The 22,082-nt window shown below is 37.2% G+C and overlaps 1 protein-coding gene across 1 annotated transcript in view; it reads right to left on the bottom strand.

The window, feature by feature from the left end:
- Positions 1–1,006: 1,006 nt before the first annotated feature.
- The window catches only part of LOC144476362 (UPF0489 protein C5orf22 homolog), a 391,899-nt gene continuing 370,823 nt past the window's right edge, over positions 1,007–22,082 (bottom strand). The window contains exons 5-6 of the mRNA XM_078193188.1: positions 4,218–4,436; positions 1,007–1,136 (exon numbers count right to left, since the gene is read on the bottom strand). Of these exons, the coding sequence (XP_078049314.1) occupies positions 1,007–1,136; positions 4,218–4,436 (349 nt within the window). The remainder of the gene's footprint in view (positions 1,137–4,217; positions 4,437–22,082) is intronic.

Below are 22,082 nucleotides of genomic sequence, written 5' to 3' on the forward strand. Positions count from 1 at the left end.
AGCTGAAAGGGTTGTGAAACGAGCAGCGGAAGGGGCAAAGGAAGCGGAGGAAGTCGAAAGAGGCGGAAACAAGGGAGAGAGAAAGAGAGCTAACGATCGGCCCGGCTAAGACGTGTGGGAAACTAGCCCTACGGTATGCAAATAGCCGACTGGCTGGAACGAGGAACCGTCGAGGGGCGCAGGGCTGCGAAAAAAGCGCTAACCTTCAGGTTGGCATTGTGCTCGGTCCTCATAATGGACCAGTAGCACCGATCTTATGTAAATCGTCGCTTTGATCAAAGACAGGCCAACTTCCTTCTTCCTACCCCGGTCTCTGATCATCTGATGTATTCCATCGATTCGATCCGCTGCCTACAACTCGGACTTTTCGACTTACCTCTCCCCCGGAACGAGTGTAATTCATTCCTTAATTGGCTCCCTGGCTTGCAAGAAGTGGAATATTGGGTTGCCATACTCGATGAATAAATGTATCACATTTGCTGTAGTATTTCTTGAACGTTCGTGGGCATTTCGATATTTCCGACAATTTTGTTACAGTTCCTCACTCTTTATTTTTAAACACTGTATTTTTATAAATATAACGGAGGGATCGAAATGAATAGGTGATCTTTTTTCCTAAAAAATTCTCTTTGAAGTTATGTATTATCAATATTTTATTCTGATGTACGGTAAGAGGTAAGAGTTAATGAATCAAGTTTCATTCGACATTATCGAATAAAAATTTATTTAGATAACAATTTATCTGTATATGATTTTATTCGAATAAAAATCTATCTAAATAAGAAGTGATTTGTTCTTTGACTACGAATTTATTTAAAGAAGAATTAATTCAGAAAACAACCGATTTAAATAAAAAATAGTGTTTTCCATAGTTCAGTGAGTAATTTGATTTTAAGAAAGAATGTAGGAAATAGGGATTACCTTTACATGCTTGTTACAAAAATCTTTATTCAAATCAATGTATTACATTTTGAAGGAAGAGGATATTTATTATTGTATAATTTAATTAGAATGTTTCCTCCTGCTGATACGACAGTTGAATGTCTATGTCGCCTATACGCTGACGAAGCTCTTCGAGTACGCCTACTTGTATCAGATCGACATCTTCTGCTGGACAATAATCATCCTCGCTTGACCTGTAGCATAGAAATTGAAATAATTTGTACTATACCGTAATTTCGAACAATGTTTGCTTTACTAAATATGTATCTATTTAATTTACTGCAAAAAATTGAAGGGTATCACGAGTAAGTGTTTTGCAATTTTATCTGCAAAAAAGAAGAAAAGTAAAGAATATCTTCGAGCAGAAAGAGCACCCTCGATTTCTTCAGATCGTGGCGATAAAATTTAAATGGAAGCTTCAAATTGAACAAGAAATAATTGGAAAAACACAAGTAGCCTATTAACCGAGGAATTAAATTTTGTTCAATTCGTTTCACAATGGAAGCTTTTCCCGTCGTAGTGGAAAGTTATATTATCACGATTAAAGTAATAATAAAAGACTGCTTTTCACTTTGTAATTATTCATTTCGATAAAATATTTTATAATATATTTAAAAATACGTAAATCAATTTTTTGTCATATCTAATTGATGATCTAAATGGACGTCGCGTCGTCGACTTCAGCTAGACACTTCAGTTTGCCAAGGGTTAATAGGAGACTATTATTGAGCAACGTGAAATAAGGATTCAAATAATTGAGGGGTTGATAAAGGTTGCCGATGTAACGAGTTTTACGCTTCATTAAGGGGTAAATTTGATTTCCTTCGTTGTTTGCTTTTTGCTTCTCTTTGGAATGCTTGGAAAGCCGCTAGAGAACCTCGGTGGAGTCCAGAGGCGACATCCGGCAGCGTTTTCGCGTCTTCTCCGGAAGCGAGGCGTGCCGGAGCAGAGAGGAGTGGATCGTGAGGGATTGGAAGTGGGCCGAACACCATGAAATCGATTTTTTTTCTCGCATAGCCGGAATTCCGAATAGCGTTTCCCTAATTTCATCGCGAGATGGCGCTAAATCAACCGTTTACGGCTCTTCTCTACTGTTTTTCCTCACGCAATCCCTTTATTATACGATAATTTACAGACATTTAATGTTTTAAACAGTTTTCCATTTTCTCTTATACTATTTTTGTTCCTCAAGTTACTGTAACTGCGCTGATCTATTCTGTAGGGTCTATTTCGATCCAGTATTTCAGAGACTTTTCTCATTTTCTTTACTTTCCTAAGCTAATTTCCTTTTTCAGTTATTTATATTAATTCTATCGTTAATTATATTCAGCTTACATTGACCTCCAAAATTGAAATCAATTTTACAAATTAGCTGTAAAAAATAACAATGCGACTAATAATACAGAGCACAATTTTTATCATGATTAAATAAAAAGAATTAATATTTCATTATTTCATTTTTATTTTTCTTATAATTTTTAAAATTTTGTTTAATCATTCCGTGGTAAATATAAGTGCTGCTACCTATTGTTTATTTATGAAAAAATCAACTACATTAATTTATCGGCCGAAAGATCCTGTGATTAAATGTTTGCACTGCGCAACTCATTGTAAAAGGAAAGTGGACTTACTCTGATTGGCTTCTAAACCGTTCATGTTAAATTGTGAGGAAACATGAATTAGCAAATGTTTTAGAAATCTTTCTCGTACTTTATAAACCTGCTAGGTTTAATTGGATATTCTTCAATAAATTAATAAACAGGAAATTAGCATAAACCCCGTCATTACGAAAGTCTCAATTTCCAGGAGAAACGTTGATGATGTAATGAAAACATTAATTCAAACAATTGTAATTGTCCTCATCGCTTATGCAATCAATTTAATTTACCGCGATAAAGAAATAAAATAATATAAGTCGTATATAATTTAAGTCGCGTTAAAGAAATAAAAAGTAACAAGTAATATTGCCTCAACCAAGGCACTAATATAAACAAGAATTTCCAGCGGGATAATTAACAGTTCATAAAACGGACTGGACAATGAACAGGGATCGTTATAAAATATTAAGGGAAGAGTACATTTTGTCGAAAACGAGATTTAAGTATTTATCTGGAAGAATCCATAAAGGGGACGAATGTTTCCCGCGGAACGAGCTCGCCATGCTTATCCGCATCCCCGCGCGTAATTCATAAATTACAATTTCCTTTATGCGTATGTGTATGTGCGTGTGTTTGCACGGGGTGTTTATTACGGGGCCGCAGAAATTGAGAAACGGATTACCGCGTCTCGCCTTAATCATCCAGCCAACTAGAGCGTGGCAGGAAGATAAAGGAGTAATTAGCATCTGTCGCAGGACATCGAAGACAGAGACATCTGACAACGACCGCCGAAAGGTCGGTTCGTTTGATTTTGTACACCCCTGAGGAGGCCACCCCTTACCCACATGGGAGGTGGGGCTTGAGGGTACCTGAACCTCCATGAACCCACCCCTCGCCCGGCCCAACCATGTCTCCCTTACGGTCCTCCCTTTTTCTCGTTTTTCAACCCCCCCAGCATCTTCGGTCGCGCCATCTGCGACTCCAACCCTACATTTTCGAAGGAAATGGAGAATACCGCGTTCAACATACTTCGAAAACTTCTTTTTCATTTGTTTATCAAGGTTACACTTGTCCTCCGATTATCAGCGTACTGTGGATCTTTAGGCAAAATACTGGTAATGGGTGAATGAGATGTACGACATTAAAAATATTGAAAAATATCAGAAATACTGACGTATTATTTTCTACTAATTATTATTAATAATTAGAGAAATTAGAAATTCTGATTATTATATCGCGAATTTTGTGTATTTACAGTATTATTTATCCTCTACGTCCTATCCTTTTGGCAAAATAATATGTTTATTATATCAATCCTCCCGGTCTTCTATTAATAAATTTTGCTATTTATCCGATATAAATATTTGTATTTTGTATCTTTATAAATATTAAAAGTGTATTACTTTCATTTCATTGTGCAGTTTACCGATAAATGCGACCTCATTTTTATTCATAGCTAATGGTTAATTGCTCGTGACTTATTTCTGTTAGGAACTCCGATTGTTCACACAGTGTCTAAATCATAATTTTATCTAAATCTTTAAAAGTTGTCTTTAAATTGTCAATTAAATTAAATGGAGCAACACGGCCATTTTATTCATTAATAATTTTCATGAATATACACTAACGAAAATTCTAAATAGTATCGAAAATTATTTATGTATTTTTTATTCTTACCTGGCAATCGTCACAATTGTTGGCGGGTTTGGTAGAGCCGTCAAAAATGATCTAAAGGTTACCGTGATCAACCGATCAATATCCGTACGAGAAGTTACATGATCTGGCAAATCAGTATCATCTCTGGTGCAACCTGCATCATGTATAATCTTCCAATCGATGTCCGATTGCTTGTAAACGCTTGTTAACTCGCGATATATAAGCTGCACTGCCTCATATCTGAAAATAGAACAACATTATTTATTAGTATATTATATACATTCTATTGTATAATTGCGTGGTAATTATTCACTCACGCTGTCTAAAACGTAAGTTAAATTTAAATCAAATTAAACAATTTACATTTACTGAAAGTTACAGAGTTTAATTTATTAATACGGTAAACAATTGTACAAAATGTTATCGTATGTAGGACAATAAACGATAATATTATTTTTCACTCAGTGTAGGAATTTGATTTGATGTATAAACTTTGTTTATTCACCCGTTTTCAATTGTTCCGTTTTTTCTAAAAATATTCTATCTACTCTATTGCACATTATCAATAAATATCTATGCAACTCCTATGTCTTGTGATTAATGCAAACAGTTATTATTTTGTATAAAAATATGCAATCTAGTTATTAAATCCTGTTGCTTAATACGTTTTTTTGCGTGCTAAAAATGCGTACTTCACCGCTACTTTGAAGTATCATACTAATCGCTATACATGGTATCAATATTGTGTTTGCTAACTAAACCGTTTGATTTAAAGCGTTAATAAATTTATAAGTTAATAATGTATGGGGTTAAAATGAAATTCGGGTACTAAGAGAACGCGAAGTTTGCTAAATAGACAGAAATATGGAGAAACGCGATCGCGAAGATTTCGCGAAGGTGTTTCACTTTCGAGCACGGTAACGACGCGACGCGAGCGGCAAGGTTGCCGCGTAAAATTCGTTAAAGTGTCGTAAATAATGAAGGCAAACAAGGAAAGGGAAAAGGAATAGAGAGGGAAAGGCCGGGGCAATGGAAAGTTTATAATGCGCGGACGATAACACGCGGCTGCAAAAGTTGAGGCATTTCCTGGGGGCACGCGACGAAAGTTAACACGGCCACGAGACCAGTTTCCGGGTGCTCGTAATTTGTACACCGCTTCCCACCGCCCCTCTTCCGCTATCTCTTTTTCTCGAACTCCTTTTATGCCCTGCGCTCGCCTCCACTTTTGCCCTTATCTGATCCCAAGTTTTCCTCGTTTTCTGCGGCTGCAATTCGTCCTACAGCGCGCGGCTACGTGCGCCTCCGTACACGCTTTCGTTATCAAGACTACCGAGATTCCACCGGAAGATTGCCGGTATGTGTGTTAACGAACTGCTGCGCGACCGTCGAATCGCATTTGCTGCTTTTACCGTCGGCTCCGCAGTTTTTGATGTACCTTTCCGCCAGACTTTGTCGTTTACCGAAATTTTCAAAATACATTACTTTAAATGAAGCCTTCAGAGGTGTTTGATAAATTATTTATTTCAACCCTCTGCTCTCCGAAGTTGAATTGAAATATAAATTATACTGCTGATAAGAATTAACGAATAAAAGATTTTGAGAAGTTCTCTTTTATGTATTTTACATGATTATTTTACAGTATTAATAATTAGTTGGCGAGTAAATTAAGTTGATTCTCTTAATATTGTACAAATTCCTACAAAAACGAGGTAACTTAATAAATGAAATTGAGATCTAGCGAGATAAAATCTGTCATAGTGGGTGGTATTTTAATTCTTTTGTATCCTAAACGTCTTTGTTTAGTTGGAATGTATTGCAATAAAATTGCCAAGATACATTATAATAGAAATCATACGCAATTTAAGTTAATTCAATTTTGTGGTTGTCAAGAATGAGTATATATTAGTACCGATTAGGGTTCGTCAATTCTAGTGTTAATTAATATCTGGGAAAATGCGTGAATTGCAAAGTTTGAGGAATGAATAAATTGCAAAAACTAGTTTTGATGTTAGATTTCATTATAAATATGTTTCTAGTGGTACGAAATTATGTTTTTTCGAATTGTACAATATGTATTGTCAGATTACATAATTTAGAGTTTTACTGCACCGTATACATTTATTTTTTAAGTAATCGTGCTTCTACCAATGTTTTGTTGGACAAATTAGGGCACAGAACTTTCAATCCCTTAAAATGTTTTTAAAAATATGAACATGTCACTGTGCTCTTTCACGTAGATTTGATACAAACTGTTTTCTATGTTCTAAATAGACGAACATACTACCAACATATTTGCAGTTTTTGACATCTCTTCCTGTTAATATCCAAAAAGCCTCCAAAATATGAAAATGTCACCACACAGTATTTCTTTGACTTTTAAGCAATTTTCAACTTTTCTATATTTATTTTTAGAAATATGAACATTGTGCAAAACTGTTTTATTTAATTTTATTACTGTGACAGTATTGTCATTTTTAAATTGTGTTTAATATTGCAAGTGCAATGCAAATATTCTTAAACAAATGTTCGCTAGCTCTTTTATTTCTTAAATAAGTAACGTTTTATTTTCTTTGCCAGAGAATTTATTGTGTTCAATTTTCTCTCTAATTAAGCCCCCAATTGATTCAGTACCAGTGTATATTTATTTTCGGGGTTATTCAGCTAAGCGAATAAATAAAATCGTACACAGCGACGTTATTGTTCAGCGGATCGCGTGCTTGAAATTAATACATTGAAATGCGAAAGCGAAGACTATCAGGCAACAGTGTAATTATAAATATTCACTAAAACGCGTTGCAGGAAAGTGTTGCGGCTGAACGGTTTGGCACGCCACCGTGATTACCGCTCGTTACAGATAATATCCGTTTACGAAAGCATAAGCCTGCGCCGCGAATTTCTGAAATTTATGGTTTCATAATGAACACCCTAGCATTATGTCTAATTACGGTATCCGACTAATTTTCAAACACTGTATTCAATTTTCCTATAAAATTTCTTTATTGTTTCGCCTCGTTTGGGGAATTAATATGCTTGATTAACTTCCAGAATAAAACAAAATCATTGAAAAAATCATTGTTTCCATTATCACGTCTACATTAAAAAATAAAAACACAACCTATTTTGGTTCATTATAAACTTGCAAATGTTAGTTTAGTGGTGACAGTCATTTTGGATGTTTAATCTAAACACTAGCTAAACACATTATTATTATTATTATTATTATTATCATTAATATCTTTGTTTGTCCTTATTGAACTTGGTTAAAAATTCCTCTATCTTATATGTATACTATCTTGTTTCATACATTCTTTTTCTTCTTTCTTCCTTCTATCTTTCTCATACTCTACTTCTTATCTACTATTTCACTATTTACCGACTATTCTTTTATATTCAACTATATTCTATTATATTAACCCTTTTTACTCGAAGCTATTTTGGTTTTAAAATTAAGATATTATTTCGTATAATATTTGAATTGTATACATACGAAATTGTGATTATTTGCATTTTTAAGAATTCTTTCAATACAAATAAATCTGATAATATAAAAATTACTTTGAAAAATTATATAGCAATTATTAGTGGTGCTTTAAAGTCGCCATTCGTTTACAAAGAGTTGAAGTATTAAATATTTATAAAATATTTAATATAATGTCTCTTCGACTGCGACGCCTCGAGAAACACCTTACTAATTTAATTTTCGAAATTGTAACTTCCGTGAGTTTTGACAGAAATGATATTTTTATCCAGTGAAAGGGAATTTTCACTACTCGCGGGATGATTAAGAAATGCGGACAACCAGTAAGACAAGATCGATCGCATGAAATCGTCGGCGATACCAGTATCGTATGTTAAACAATTACGGTACAAGAAGGACAGGCAGATGAACATAATTGACTCCGGTGTCTTTCTTGAAACGACCAGCTGCGTGTCTAAGTAGAAGCGATGCGCCCGTTCGCTAACGCGCTAACTGTTCATCGGAGAAGACCATCATTGGCTCTCGCCCACTTTTTCCTCGCTGAATATTAATTATTCCCTCGACGAGTACACCTGCCCTCACCCCCGGGGCCGGACATACCTATACATGCTCGTGTACATGTATCACGGCTCATGATTCTCGCCGCAGATTATCCTAACAGTTGTGTAACGAAGTCGGTAACGATCGGTCTCACGAGGATACGAAACCAGCCGTGTACAGTACTTCACTGCCACTGAACCGCCCAGAAAATCCTGCAAAATACCAGCAGCCTCGAAGTTCATTATTAATAGTTAATGGTAATCGCCGCTTGGCCGGTTTGCGACGAAAGTTACGAATAGACTGCGGATCTTTGCGCGAAGTAAATAGTTTCTAACTCGATTGATAGAAATTGGAATTAAATCATACTATATTTCTTCTTCTAATAATTTTAATAGACTGAACAAAATAGCAATGTTCTGAAATTTTTCTAATGTACTTATATGTTGGTACATTTTCTAATAATTCTGCAATCTAATTATGAATTTTTTAATTATTATTTGGTTAAGTAGAACACTAAGATGTTAATAAGGTTAATATGTAGCCTGTCTTGTTTAGACAAAATAGATTGTGGTTATCATTTTCCTATCTAAACAATATTATAAGGAAGTTAACAAACTTAATCTGATTTTCTTTGGGTTGGATTAGACATGTTAGGTGGAACTTTCGTTGATGTGCAATTCTGATCTCTATGTGAACAATAATTAAAATAATAGAATATAATAAAATACATAACAATAATTTTTTAGAGATTTTATTGTCTAGATTCTTATTTTTACAAATTCATAATTATAACATGTTCTGCCCAATGAAGTTTCTTGTACAAGTTTTACGACTTTCAAACAAAAGAAGACAAGTTTTGTAAATCTATATTTTATAAGTGAAGTAACTAATAATTTTACAAAATAATTTACTTGTTCAATAATTCTACGCACGGTAGCTTTCATTCAGTATTAAAATTATATTAAAATTTTTTGGGCAGAAGTTAAATGAGACACTGTACCACAAAATTATTGTCTTTCTGGTATTATTTTTAGGGATCGAAAGATTATCACTACACTGCGGACTTTTATTCAAAATAAAAAACATCTGCATAAATTGCAGGAAATAGAAACCGAGTGACAACGTCATTCTTCCTTTTAATGTCTTAATAGATTAAAGATATCTTCACGCTGTTCTGAATTATAACTACTCAATTTTGCCATAACTGCAACAAATTCGCAGTTTAAATATCATATTAATTAAATGATTAATGTACAACAATTCTTAATTTTCATAAACTGCTGTACACCACCCATACAAGCGGTTAACCAACCGGAGTTATTCCGATGTATCCAGCTCTCCTAACTCTATTCGCCACGGAGTGTCTACTAGTTCTCCCCTGCAAGTTTTTTTTTCTTCTAATATTTATCTGGAAAAGCAGATGTCACAGTGGAATCTCGCGGACGGTTTCACGCTTGCAGCAGCTCTCTATCTTTATGATTCATATTTTCTGACATGCAACTGGTTCGACCCTGTCAGTTTTTTTCTACTTAACACGTTTGGCGAACGGTAACAGGAGGTAGGAGGGAGAAAGATAGACATAGAGAGAAAGAGAGGGAGAGAGAGAGAGAGAGAGAGGGGGAGGGAGACAGAAAGAGCGTGAGAGAGAATAGATAGACAAAGAGAAGGCGAAGGAAAGATGAAGAGGATAACGAGGAAGGAAGGGAGATACGAGCGTTGGTCCACGGTGCCACGTCGAATGAGTTAACGGACAATGGCGGTCCACGTTAAAAAAATAAAGGAAAGAGGGATGAAGTGCGAGGGGAGGGAGCCCTCATTACGAGGGGCGCCCCCGGTGTATTTGTCGATAAGGGGGCCTATATGCAAATGATCGTCCCTCGCCCGGCCGACGGAAGAAAAACTTTGCCTCTCCGTCTCTCTTTCTCTCTTTCTCTCATTCCGTTTCCCTCGGTGCACGAATAATGCTCTCTGACGGTGTACCAAAGTAGAAAAAAGGGGGGTATAATGTATCGTAATCAGATGATCAATTATTAAGAGCGCGGCAAAAAAACAACGAGGGTTGACATACGACTGACAGGACAGGAACGTATCCGGATACGAGGGGGCCTTTCCCTCTCCTCTCTCTCTCTCTCTCTCGCTCTCTTTCTATCTTTCTCTTTCTCACTGTTCTGTAACGAGCTTCCACGAACGTAATCGATACTCCGAATGATATTAGAATATTCGTCGAGCGAATATGTTTCCTTCCAGAGGAAAAGCGAGATGTAATTCTCGTTTTGGTCGGATATTCGTATGGGATTCGTTATCAGAATATAAACCTTGGTCGGAAAATAATATCTGGATAGTCGTGTTTGCAAAATAAATTATTTAAAATGATTAAATTGTGGATATTAATAAATTCGTGGTGTCATAATACAATAGAATGTAATAAAGTGTTATAAAAATTTATATTTTTCTTTGATCTTTTTGGTGATAGAAATTCCAGACATTAAAAGGCATTTTGTCCTAAATTTAATAAAATTAAAATTACTTAAGAGAATGGAAATTTCTATTAAAATTCTCTAATAATCGCAAAAGGTGACAATTCCGATACGCCATGTGGTGGGAAACTCTGAAAGCTTCTGCGGTAAAAAATCTGTCGTTTCTGAATTGGGTGAGATAAATCAATGTTTATTTGTTTATAATGAGAGTAAAGTGCTTCTGAATATCTCTACTAATTTAATTATACAAAGAATACACAAATACTTAGTTACAAGCGATTATTATCAAATACTGTCAGCCAAAAGTGATTAATCTGAATTTTTCTAGGTACGAATGGAGTCGCTGAAAACAACACAATATGTATCGATTTTCTGAACGACATTAAATTTTTAAAATAGGTCCAATCTTTTAAATTAAAAAAATTAAAGGCTCGTTTCGATCGGCTGAACAGTTTCAGAGATAAAAATTCCCCAATGCAGCAATGTTTACAAGAAATGGCAAAAAATCAACGACATTCCTGGAAAAAATAAATATTGTAAATTATAATTTTTCTACCACGATTTATGAAAATAGAAACTTGCATAATGAAGATGAACATAATGAAATGAAGGGGGCAGTATTCAAGAATATCTAATGTGACAGGAAACGCATGAACATACTCGGGAAAACCCGTTCGAAACATTGTTTAGCGATCCTTCATTGTATATGTATCGTTTCCTTTGGCCGCGGTCGCATAATAAATGTATCGCTTTCTTGGCCTCTCCTGTATAGCTGAGCAAACTTTTCAGGCCTGCGTATCGAACGCACGTTAGGACAATACCCTGGTATTGAGTTACCAATTTTTAATGGATGTGGATCTAGTCGCGACCATGCGTGTGATCGTCGAGGTAAAAACTGGTTGAGGCTATTTAATACGCGCGTCCGTTATGCATTCGGCTCAGCTCCTAATTATAATATCTATATTATGGAGATTGCTATTGAACCTTCATTTCAAGACCCGTCGAGATGGGCGAGTATGAAACGATATTTTCCATTTTCATTTACACAGTACAACAACATTAGGAGAAATGAGATTAAAGAACTCGTGTTTCATAAAGTAATCAAATACTTAACTGACTCATTCTAATGCACTTTTAATATCAAAGATATATTCCATGGTTATTACTAGATTTTGGATTTTGTGCACTAATGACTAGACTGTGGATCTCCATGTAAATTCTTACTTTCTTAACATTGCTTCATGAAAATCTGAAGAAGCAATAAATGTCTTATATCAACTAGAAAATTTCTTGTAGTAAACGTGGAATTTAATGTAATTAAAATTACTATGCACGTTTACTTGCATTTTAGAAACTTACACGTACTGTTAACGGCCTAAATGATTTACCGAAATGTAGAACTGTGAAAAAATATATAATTTAAGAATATCGATACATTTGTTTCAGATTATTGAAATCACCAGATGAAAACTATTTTATTTTTGTCTCTCACAATTGATGTAGGTAATTTTCATTCCGCATAAAGATACATAGTCTATTAATTAGCAGTAAAAATAATAATTAATTTTTTAATTTCATTTTTACTGTAAGGAAACTTGTAGTAAATGAATGAAAATATGTTTCAGGTTTTGTAAAATGAAAACAAATAATATCAAAGTTTATTTATTTTTTTATTGGCACGGGGGTTTAGAGTAATTGTATAATTTAAGCTACAATTTAGTGCATGGTTATCGATATTGGCTATTAGAAAGTGAAAAGGACAGCCGAATAAAGTGAATGTACCTGACTCGCGGCACGTGTCACTGAAAACAGGATAATTTGCTGCATACTCACAGGTAGCACGAGCATATTTGGGGTGGCGGCAGGTATACGACTATATATCGAGGCGATTTTGAGGGGAGGCTATAGCAATCAATAGATATTCATCCCCATCGAACCATCGACACTATTGTCGATACACGATGCATTCAGCTGCACCGAGGGGCACGCAGGTTGCGCTTTGATGCACCGTGCACTTCGAGCCCAAGAGATCATCGACTGCAGGTTCCTTCTGCAACCTTATTCGATTATTCTCAATTTTTACGCTTAATATGTTCCGAAAAATCAAAAAATTATTTATTCTGTCATTCTTACAACTCCCAGTAGGCAGAAATAATTAATTCTTGAAAATTAACATTTTTTAGTCTTTTCTTTTTGTCTTGTTGACACATCGAACGAAGATCAATTTGTTTAACACTGTGATAGTAACCTGGAATCATATTTACTCTGTAGCAGTTATCTCTTTTCTGCATTCGAGTCTCAAATAAACTCATTATATTAGAAGAAGTTTATTATTATAATAAACTTCTACGAAGTCTTTAGAAAAATGCAAATGTCATATTTGTTAATTTTATGCGTAGGATACGATGTTTAAAATCGAAAAATTGCTTTTACAAATAAAAGAATTTTAAAGATGGCATGCAACCAGTCGGTGATTGAAATATTTTTCTCTATTCGATATTTTATTTTCGAATCCAAGAAAATATTTGCGATCCATTAGAACGGAGAAAGATGCGAGTGTTGCGACCTAGAATAAATCTCGAACGCCGGAGGAGTCTGCCGCATTCAATTATCAGTAGAAGGAACGAGGGTTGAGTTACGGGTAGAAAAAAACAAGAAGAAAGGGCGCATACATCAAAACGAAACGGCTCTTTCGAATTTCTAATGAAGTGTGTGAACTTCAACCCGTTTTCTAGGCGTAACCTAATTAAAGTACCGAACGCGTATGCAAATTTTCGCCCAGCGGGGCACGGAGCCCCCTTTCCCTGCGTGTTGCCCTCGTTGCTTCGCTTTCAGACGGAAACGAAACGTTCGTGCGACGATTTTTCACGGAGCGTATGCTCTCAGTTGTCGTCGGATCGGCCGTTAATTAATTAATTTTATGGGAAAGGGTTACCGGCGAATTCCGTTGCCGGATTGAAACGTTCGACCGGTACCAATTAAATGGAGGGAATTTAAATCGCTTAGCTCCTCAGTCGGATCAACGAGAAGAAAAAGGTGCACGGCTGTGCAATTTATTAGCCTAACCATGATTCCCTTTACGTACCATGCTATCCTCTTTTCAATATACCTTTTTCATCACTGTGACGTGATAGAAGAGATTGTCGTCCACGTATAACTGCAAAAAGACTGAGACGAAGTTAATGGAATGGAAGACAGAGAGATAATGTAGACAAAATTCTACTGCAAAGTCTATCGGTAATATACAAATGTTGGAAATAAATGTTCTGTCCACAAAGGGAGAAATAATCCACAAAATATAAAATATAGGGTGGTTTATCAAGATCTGTCACCTTTACTCGAAAACCGTTTATTCTATAGAGAAAAGGTTAAAACAAAAGTTGTAAGATGTGGAATAAGGCATACGCTAATATAAATAATTTATTCGATGTAATTACGTAAGTTGATCAGAATTGGTTACATTTTAAGCATCTTTTAGATCGTATGTAAGTTAATCAATATCTTAGTAACTTTGGACCCATCTTGTCTCATAATTTTTTACTTAGTTTTACATATTCTCTCCAGCAGTAGAGTCAAGTTTTATACATAACAGATTGAACGTTTAAAATAATCTTCGAATCTGGATAAAAAAAGCAATATAGAAAAGTATTAATTATGTTTGAGTATCACACATTCCATAGACTACAACTTTTATTTGAATCAATTTTCTATAGATGCAACAGATTTCGAGTCTTTTACTGACAGATCTCGGTGGGCCACCTTATATATCGTGAGAAGAGTTTCGGCGTCCTGCTGGAATATTGAAAAGCGTGTAACGTAATACGCCGCTGGTATTTTTGCGAGCATTTGCATCCGGCCAGCCCCTACTAATTATAAATTTCATGCGGCAGTCGTGCAAGGGTTGCACGTCTTCGATCCTGCCGAAACGAACAACGCGGTCCGGATGTGCCTAAAATCAGGACCATATGCAAATCATATCCTGCACGATGCCATCAGCTGTCTTAAACTATTCCAAGACACGATCGCGCTGGAAACAAGGTGAGCCAGCCTCCTGGAATAATCCCACGCTATCCCTCTCTATAGAACACGTTTCTTTTAGGTGAGAAAATTACTAGGTGAGTAACCATCTCACAATATTATTTAAAAAAACTTCAATGGAATTTTTGGGCTTTCGGTGATTGAAAACAGACTCATCGAATTATATTATGGCTCTTTATGAGGTTGCCATCTCGGATTTTCACTAACATCATATTTTATTATTAATTAATTCTCAATAAAGTACATTTAAGTTTTAATTCAATTTACAACATGATTTAATATCTATTCGAGATTCGACACTCAGTTTACAGTAGAAGTTCATTTATCTGAACTCCATTTATTGTAACTGTATGAACTTCTGCTGAATTTGCTGTTTTATGAATTATTGTCGAGCGTTATTTCAATTAAACGAACATTTAGATACTGTGAACGTAAATTCAGCACATTTTCTTTCGTTTGAACGAGAAAGTTACGACAATGGGAATTATCAGCGGACTCTTATTATATGAACCTACCCGGTTGTATGAACTGGTTGTCTCTTGTTGAATTCATATAAATGGACTTGTACTGTACTATTCATTGCGTGAAGGAACTTAAAGACGGACCGCAGGAGTCTGCTGTCTTTCGTTGTTCAAGTATGAAACCTGCAGAACAAAGCTCGGACAAGGAGGTATTGTCTTTACTGCACCGTTCTCCAACCGTCGCCCGCGAAGATTAAATTCCCTAATTAAGTAATAATAAATTTTGCGTTACAATAACGTTCTCGTGACTTTTGATACGGCACAGAAGTTCGGGAGGCGGGAGTCGAGAGGGGGGGGGAGGGGCGCCGTTTAAGTCGTCGAATTTCGTGGCGCGGCATCTTAATTGCGGTCGCGATCGACAATTTGTACGGGAACGGCTTAACGAACTTTTCCTTTGTCACTGGGCTTTATCGATCCCGGGTGAATGCCGAGCCGCCCCATGATACGGGCCAGAGAGTGGATGGTGGCGGGGTAGTAATAATTTTTTAAGAACTCTCGACTTCTTTCAGCGTCCCCGTCCTGGGGTGCATTTCCGCGGTCGTGATTCGTACAAATTGCAATTTAACAGTCGCGAGAGAGAAATACAGGAGAGAGAAAGAGAAAGAATGAGGGAGCAGTGGGAGCGGGAGGCGGTTGGGCCGGTCGTTTTGCTCCTCGAGGAATTTTATCGAGAGACGTAATCCCGAGGAGGTGGGAGGCGCAGGGTCGTTTAATAACGTAATTAGCTCGGAGGATCTGGAATTTCTGCGGCAGATCGGGAATAAATTAATGCAATTATCCTTGATCGAGGGCGGTCGCGACTGGACGAAAGGGGTGGAGGCTCCAACTTCGAACCCTGTTCTCCGACTACGGACCCGTACCCCGCCCCCTCGCTCGTCGTACCAGTGACGCGATAGGAACGATTTGGTCTTTCCTGTACTCATTGTCGGCTCTCGGTCTTTCTCGGCGAACAGCTGAAAGCTACCTCGGTTTCGTCCTCGAGGAATGCTTATTAACATCTCTTATCGATTCGTCTCACCCAATTAACTTGCTTCACTTATTTTCCGTTCGTTTTCTCTCTCTCTCTCTCTCTCTCTCTCTCTCTCTGCAAGCTCGCTGCATCCTCCAGCCAACGCCAAATGAATACTTGCCCCGCGGGTGGCTCTCTTTTAATATGCTAAACATCCCGCCGTTCGGCCCTCCGGGGAAACGCTCCTAAACGTTCCCTGACCACCGATTAATAGTTGCCTTCGTTTTTGGTAACCCCGGGTGAGGTGTCACGGGCAATTATTCGCTCAACGATACGCCGCGCGGTGGGAAGACCGGTGCTGCTGCAGCAAAAAATTTGTAGCTCCGGTAACAGCGCAGATATATCAATGTTTCTTTGAGTTATGGCGACTAATGGCACGTTCTTTCATTTTGAAGCTAACAAAGATGTACTAAACATACCCGCATAGAGAATTATAAATGATTTTGGTAAATATTGTTGAGTAACGGCGATTCATGAGAGCAGAAATAGATAGAAATGGAGGCGTTTAAAAGAATTCTATATTTTTTGACTTTTCTGAACAATATTACTTCATAAGATTGATCTTCTATGTGAAAGGAAAGAAAGGTTCAACTTAACTAAACAAATCGCTTTCGAGATAAATATTCAAGACCGTAAGATGCTTTTCGTCTATATGTATAAAAATATGAAGTTCTTAGAAAAATAAATATTAGTACTGGAAAAGTAAATGTTATCATCACAGAAACGTATTGGAGAATGGTAAATTTTATGGTCAAATTTGGTAAAGTTTATATTTTACGTAGTTGCATTTACCAAAGTGAAATTCGTCTTTAAACCTTAAAAAGATTGCGCGCCGTGTAGAGAGATATACGATCGCCATTACTAAGGATAGCTGATGACGTTTATGTCCGTTGACCCTGATCTATGGACACCGATCTGAACATGGGTTACGATCTGTAGTGGATCACGGGCGGGCGCGACGTGATCTCGCACGAATTAACCGCTCCTATATGAAAAACGACGCTTAACACGCACGCCTATGCGCCTCACGAACAGAAGAAAAATAAAAAATATGTAGGAGAAGGGAGAGCTCGTATTATTTGGACGAAGTAGGGTCGCTTCTTTCGTTCTCCTTTTGTACATGTAGCATTATACGAGTTAGATTCTCAGGCACGAATCTGTGTTAGCATGCAAATGCAATAACAAGAGTGCAGGGACGTAGATGATTTCCCGATGCACCCCATCGGTCTAATGAAGTCAGGGTAACGACGCTTGTAACGTGCTAATGTTCCGCTGAAGCCGGTATCCCGATTTTTAATGTTCAATCTTCGATTCAACTCGATACCAGCACAGAAAATAATTTTATTGATCCCGATCCGTGAAATATATTTCTTATTAAATCTCTTGTTTCATAGATTTGTATATCTAATAGTGCACCACTATTAATCGTAAGTAATTATAGTTAATTATAGTTAATAGTAAGTAATAGTAAGTAAGTAATATGCACCACAATTTCATTGATTTGTATATCTAATAGTGCACCATAATGTATAGGAAAGTAAAAAATATGACAAGAATAAAAAATGAATATTTTATTTATATTATGGTTTCCTAGAAATCTGGAAATAACAACCAGTAGAAATAATTTGTTTATACCATCGATTGTTATATTACGGGTATTTATACGAGTATGGTACGTATAAGATTTGAAAGTACAATGAAACGCGAACAATAACAAAAATTCTATAACAACGTGTTAAATATCTTTCGTTTCTTTAGATTTTTATGCGACAACCTTCGAACAGCAGAATTTGTATAAAAGATTTATTGATGGATAAAACTGTAAAAAAGACAGGAAGAAGATTATGTTTAAAGCGATGTTAATGCTCACTAGAAATTCCACACGTTTCAACGGCGTCGTTGGAGTTCGAAAAATCTTGAATATTAAAGATTGGAAATAATAATAAATAAACACGTTTGCCGGCCACAGAAGGGTTAATTCTGTGAAACGAGATCAATGAGACGGAGCAGACTGCAGAAATTAAACGAATCTCCGGCAGATGTGCCACCGGAGCATGGTCCTGGAGGAGAGGAGCCCTCAAGGTAGCTGTGCAAAGGGCCTATTACGCGAACCGGCTCCGGAACAAGAAAAAACGACACATTGTGATGGGATGTATGCGCAAAGGGTCGCACCGTGGGACTAGAACAAAGCGCCGCGATAAAAACTGGGCATGAATCCGAGGGCCCGGTTGCTCGAGACGGCGGAGGAGGAGGAGGGGATAACGGGGGGCCAGTGGGGGCCCTATGCTTTCAAACCTGCTCCAATAGTTTCAGTCATCCGCGCGTATTCGGCCAGCGTTTCCACTCGCTCTTCGCCTCTTTCAATCCGCGAACTCTTCTTTCAAATATTTCGGCACCACTTATCGGCTCAATCGTAATTACACTTCTTGTGTTCGCGACAGGTGCGAGTGCGCGACAACTGTACAGTCTCTAGTAACGTTCCGACAAAATTAGTGCATCTTAATCCGTTGCATAATAAGAAAATTTATAGTTTTATTTTAGAAGATGCTACTCTCTGTGTTTTCTTCCGAATGTGCCAAGTTTGACCCGCTAGTAAATGAAAATTTCTCAAAATCGAGATACAAGAATATTCTTCGCAGTCTACAGGGTGATCGATAATTAAAAGTTACAATCGTATAGTAGTATCTTTCTTATGTAAATTTAAAAAAAATTTCCATTACTTATGAAATGGCTTAGTATTAATAAATAATTATCCGCTGCATGGTCACGGTAGAATTAAATTTATTATTATAAGTTTGCTCGACGATAATCCTTTATACTCGAAGCCATATACCAATAGTATTTCCATTTTATATGACTTAATGCATCTTATATTATTTATATTTTTAACAGTGCCCGAAATGCAAACAAAATTAACAACACAGAAATTATATCGGAATGTGATATAACAATTTTTATAAATCTAAATCTGTAAATCTAAAAATCTGTTCTTCTATCAGCGTAACTGGGAATGCGCGACACCGGGGCCGTTTTAATTCATTCGTAGGGACCTCGCGGCGACAAAAGATTTTTTGCGCGGCCAGAGCTGGCGCGTGAATTCATAGCAATTTAGAAAAACAGGAACCGGAAAGGAAGCAGGACCCGTGGGATTCTGAGAGGCGGGAACCGGTATAATGTCATCCCCTCTCGATTTGTACGCGTCCGGTCCAATTGGAGCACCATCTTGGATTCCGGTAACCAGTTTTCGTGCGACTCGCATTCGCCTAACTCGTTCTCAACGAAGAAACAGCACGAACATGTGACACCTCGGTAAATAAACCAGTGCGAGAAACTCCGAAGAGAATCGCGTGTTTTTCGGCGCGAGAGAATGTGAGATCCAAAGTGAAGACGTACAACGCGAGAAAAGTGAGAACGTACATTGCATAGTTCCAATCGATGTTGACGTCAAAGCTGGTGCGTTTGAATAGTTCGACGTTCAATGGGGGTGTTTCGCAAAGATGGCCGCTGCGGTCGTACTGTGGGGATGTGGAGCATTAGGGCATTTCGGGATATACACCCCTGTTGCGGGGCGGATGACTTTCCAAGATGGACGGGGGAGACATTTTCGAAAGAGTAATTCGAATGCTTCATGAAACATTCGATATACAAATTTGATATTTTGATATTATTTAGCAGAGAATTTGGCACTTTTGTCACTGAAAATGAGTTTTTAATGAGAATGCTACTATTATACTAATCGAATAATATTATTATATAATAATTAAGAATAATTATAAATAAATGATCATTTTCATTACTAAATTGCTGATGCTTACGCATTTATGGTATATAAAAATTTGTAATATCAAAAATAAGGTACATATTGATGAAAATTAATTTTATCATAATTTTAAATTTATAATTAGGAACTTTTAAATCAGTGCATGAAAATTTTCCTTTTATTACATATTCAGAAAATGATTAATAAAAATGGGAATTTGTATAAAAGTTTGCAGTCTATTTATTATAGAGTATTCTTAGAAAATGTATTTTATTTATCTTGTATGTGTCGCAAGCATGTTTAGAAATTTGTTGCATTTTTCTCGGTATTATCATTATTAGACTGTGAATCTTTATACAAAATACAAATTATCGATTGCTACAAATAGGATAGTTCGATAAAAATTTATTTTCATTCTTACCATTTTTGATCAATTGCAATTAATCGAACGGTATTGTCAAATTTTTGTTTTATATTTAATGTGTTATACTCGTCCTACTCAGTGTGTCATAAATGCATAAAATCCGCGGTGTATTCCATACCGATTTAAATATACAATATATCTCAAGGAAATTATTCGGCATTGTGTAAATATAGGTCCATGTGGTTTAAAATATTTTCGTTTAGCAATTATCATGATCGCAAAGAAATTTCGTAGGAGATCGCACAGTTCAACTCCGTTGAGTGCGTGTTCTAGTAAAAATCACGCAAAATCCGAAACGACTAAGTAGAATACCCAGTACAATAGAACTTTATTTATACGAACTCGGCGGAGGACAAGCAGTTCACAGAACCAAGGACGTTCATATAATGAGATAAACGGATTTAACTGAACAGATTACCTAGTAGTTCGCCCGACAGTAATTGAGAAAACAGGAGTTTAGTAAAAGTTAACTGGATGGAGCATTGCCCAACATTTTGTTCTAATGGAGTAGTGGAACAGGTTTTTGTGGGGTGGCCAATTTCTGTGCCTTCGGAATGTCTTTGAACATAATTAACTTTATGTTTATTGAATAATACATATTCAATCTTTTAATTCATTTACTTTTATATTTCTTAATAAAAAAATGTAATATGTCTTATTCGATAAACATAAAGTTAATTATGGCTGAAAACAATCTGAGGACACGGTAAAATGCATATTCCACAAAAACCGGTTCCACTACCCTAACTGATTTTGAGAAAATTCTACTATATATCACATCTGTACGCAATATCTGTGTACCCTGTTCCCCAAATTGAACAGAGACTCGTGGAGAAGTACCCGACGCAGCGTAAAAACACTGTCGATATTAAATACGCGGGTTACACGCGCGAGCTTCGAGTCTACCTGGTTAGTCGGGCTTTCGTCCCCCGCGATATAGGGGGTGTGGGAGTCGCGTCTCGGGAGAAAGAAGGGTGAAAAGGGAAGGAGAGAGAAGGCAGGGCCGCGTATGGATTTGCTTGGGGCCGTTTTACGGGAGAGAGGTTAGACCAGGGCGGTTTGAAAATGATGAAAAAGCTTCTTGCGTCACTGTCAGCCTCTGTCGCTCGTCCCTCCCGCCCCTACCGGCTCGCCCCCCCCCCCCCCCTCATCACCTACAGAAGAACCTACACCCTCGCCCCTATCCATCTTAATATTATTATTTCATTCCGCGAGCCCGTTTTTTAGAGGCTCTCATCTTTTCTCCAGTCTGCTGCCGTCTTTCTCCTTCTCCCGCTTTATTTTTCCTGATCTAATCGTACGAATACGACCTCCGGGTTTACTCCACGGTGGAAGCCCACCTTCCGTCCCCGCGCCGTCACCCCGGTCCCCGATCCACCCCCGGTCAGGGGACACCCTCCACCTTCCGGAGCACCATCACTTACGGATCAATAGGGTATGGAAGATAAACGCACCTAGAGGGGATTCAGAGGGGCTGCCGGCCGAAAGCAGGAGAAAGAGGAAACGCAAATGGCATCCGAGGCAGACTGCCATGCCGGCCTCTTGTCAACAACCTGCAGGAATTGTGCTGTTGTTGCTGCGTCGGGACTCGCGATTTCTACCGCACTTCGCTTCCCCATTCCTCGCTACGTCGATCTAC

Source organism: Augochlora pura, chromosome 10 (assembly GCF_028453695.1).
Source record: "Augochlora pura isolate Apur16 chromosome 10, APUR_v2.2.1, whole genome shotgun sequence".
NCBI lineage: Eukaryota > Metazoa > Arthropoda > Insecta > Hymenoptera > Halictidae > Augochlora > Augochlora pura.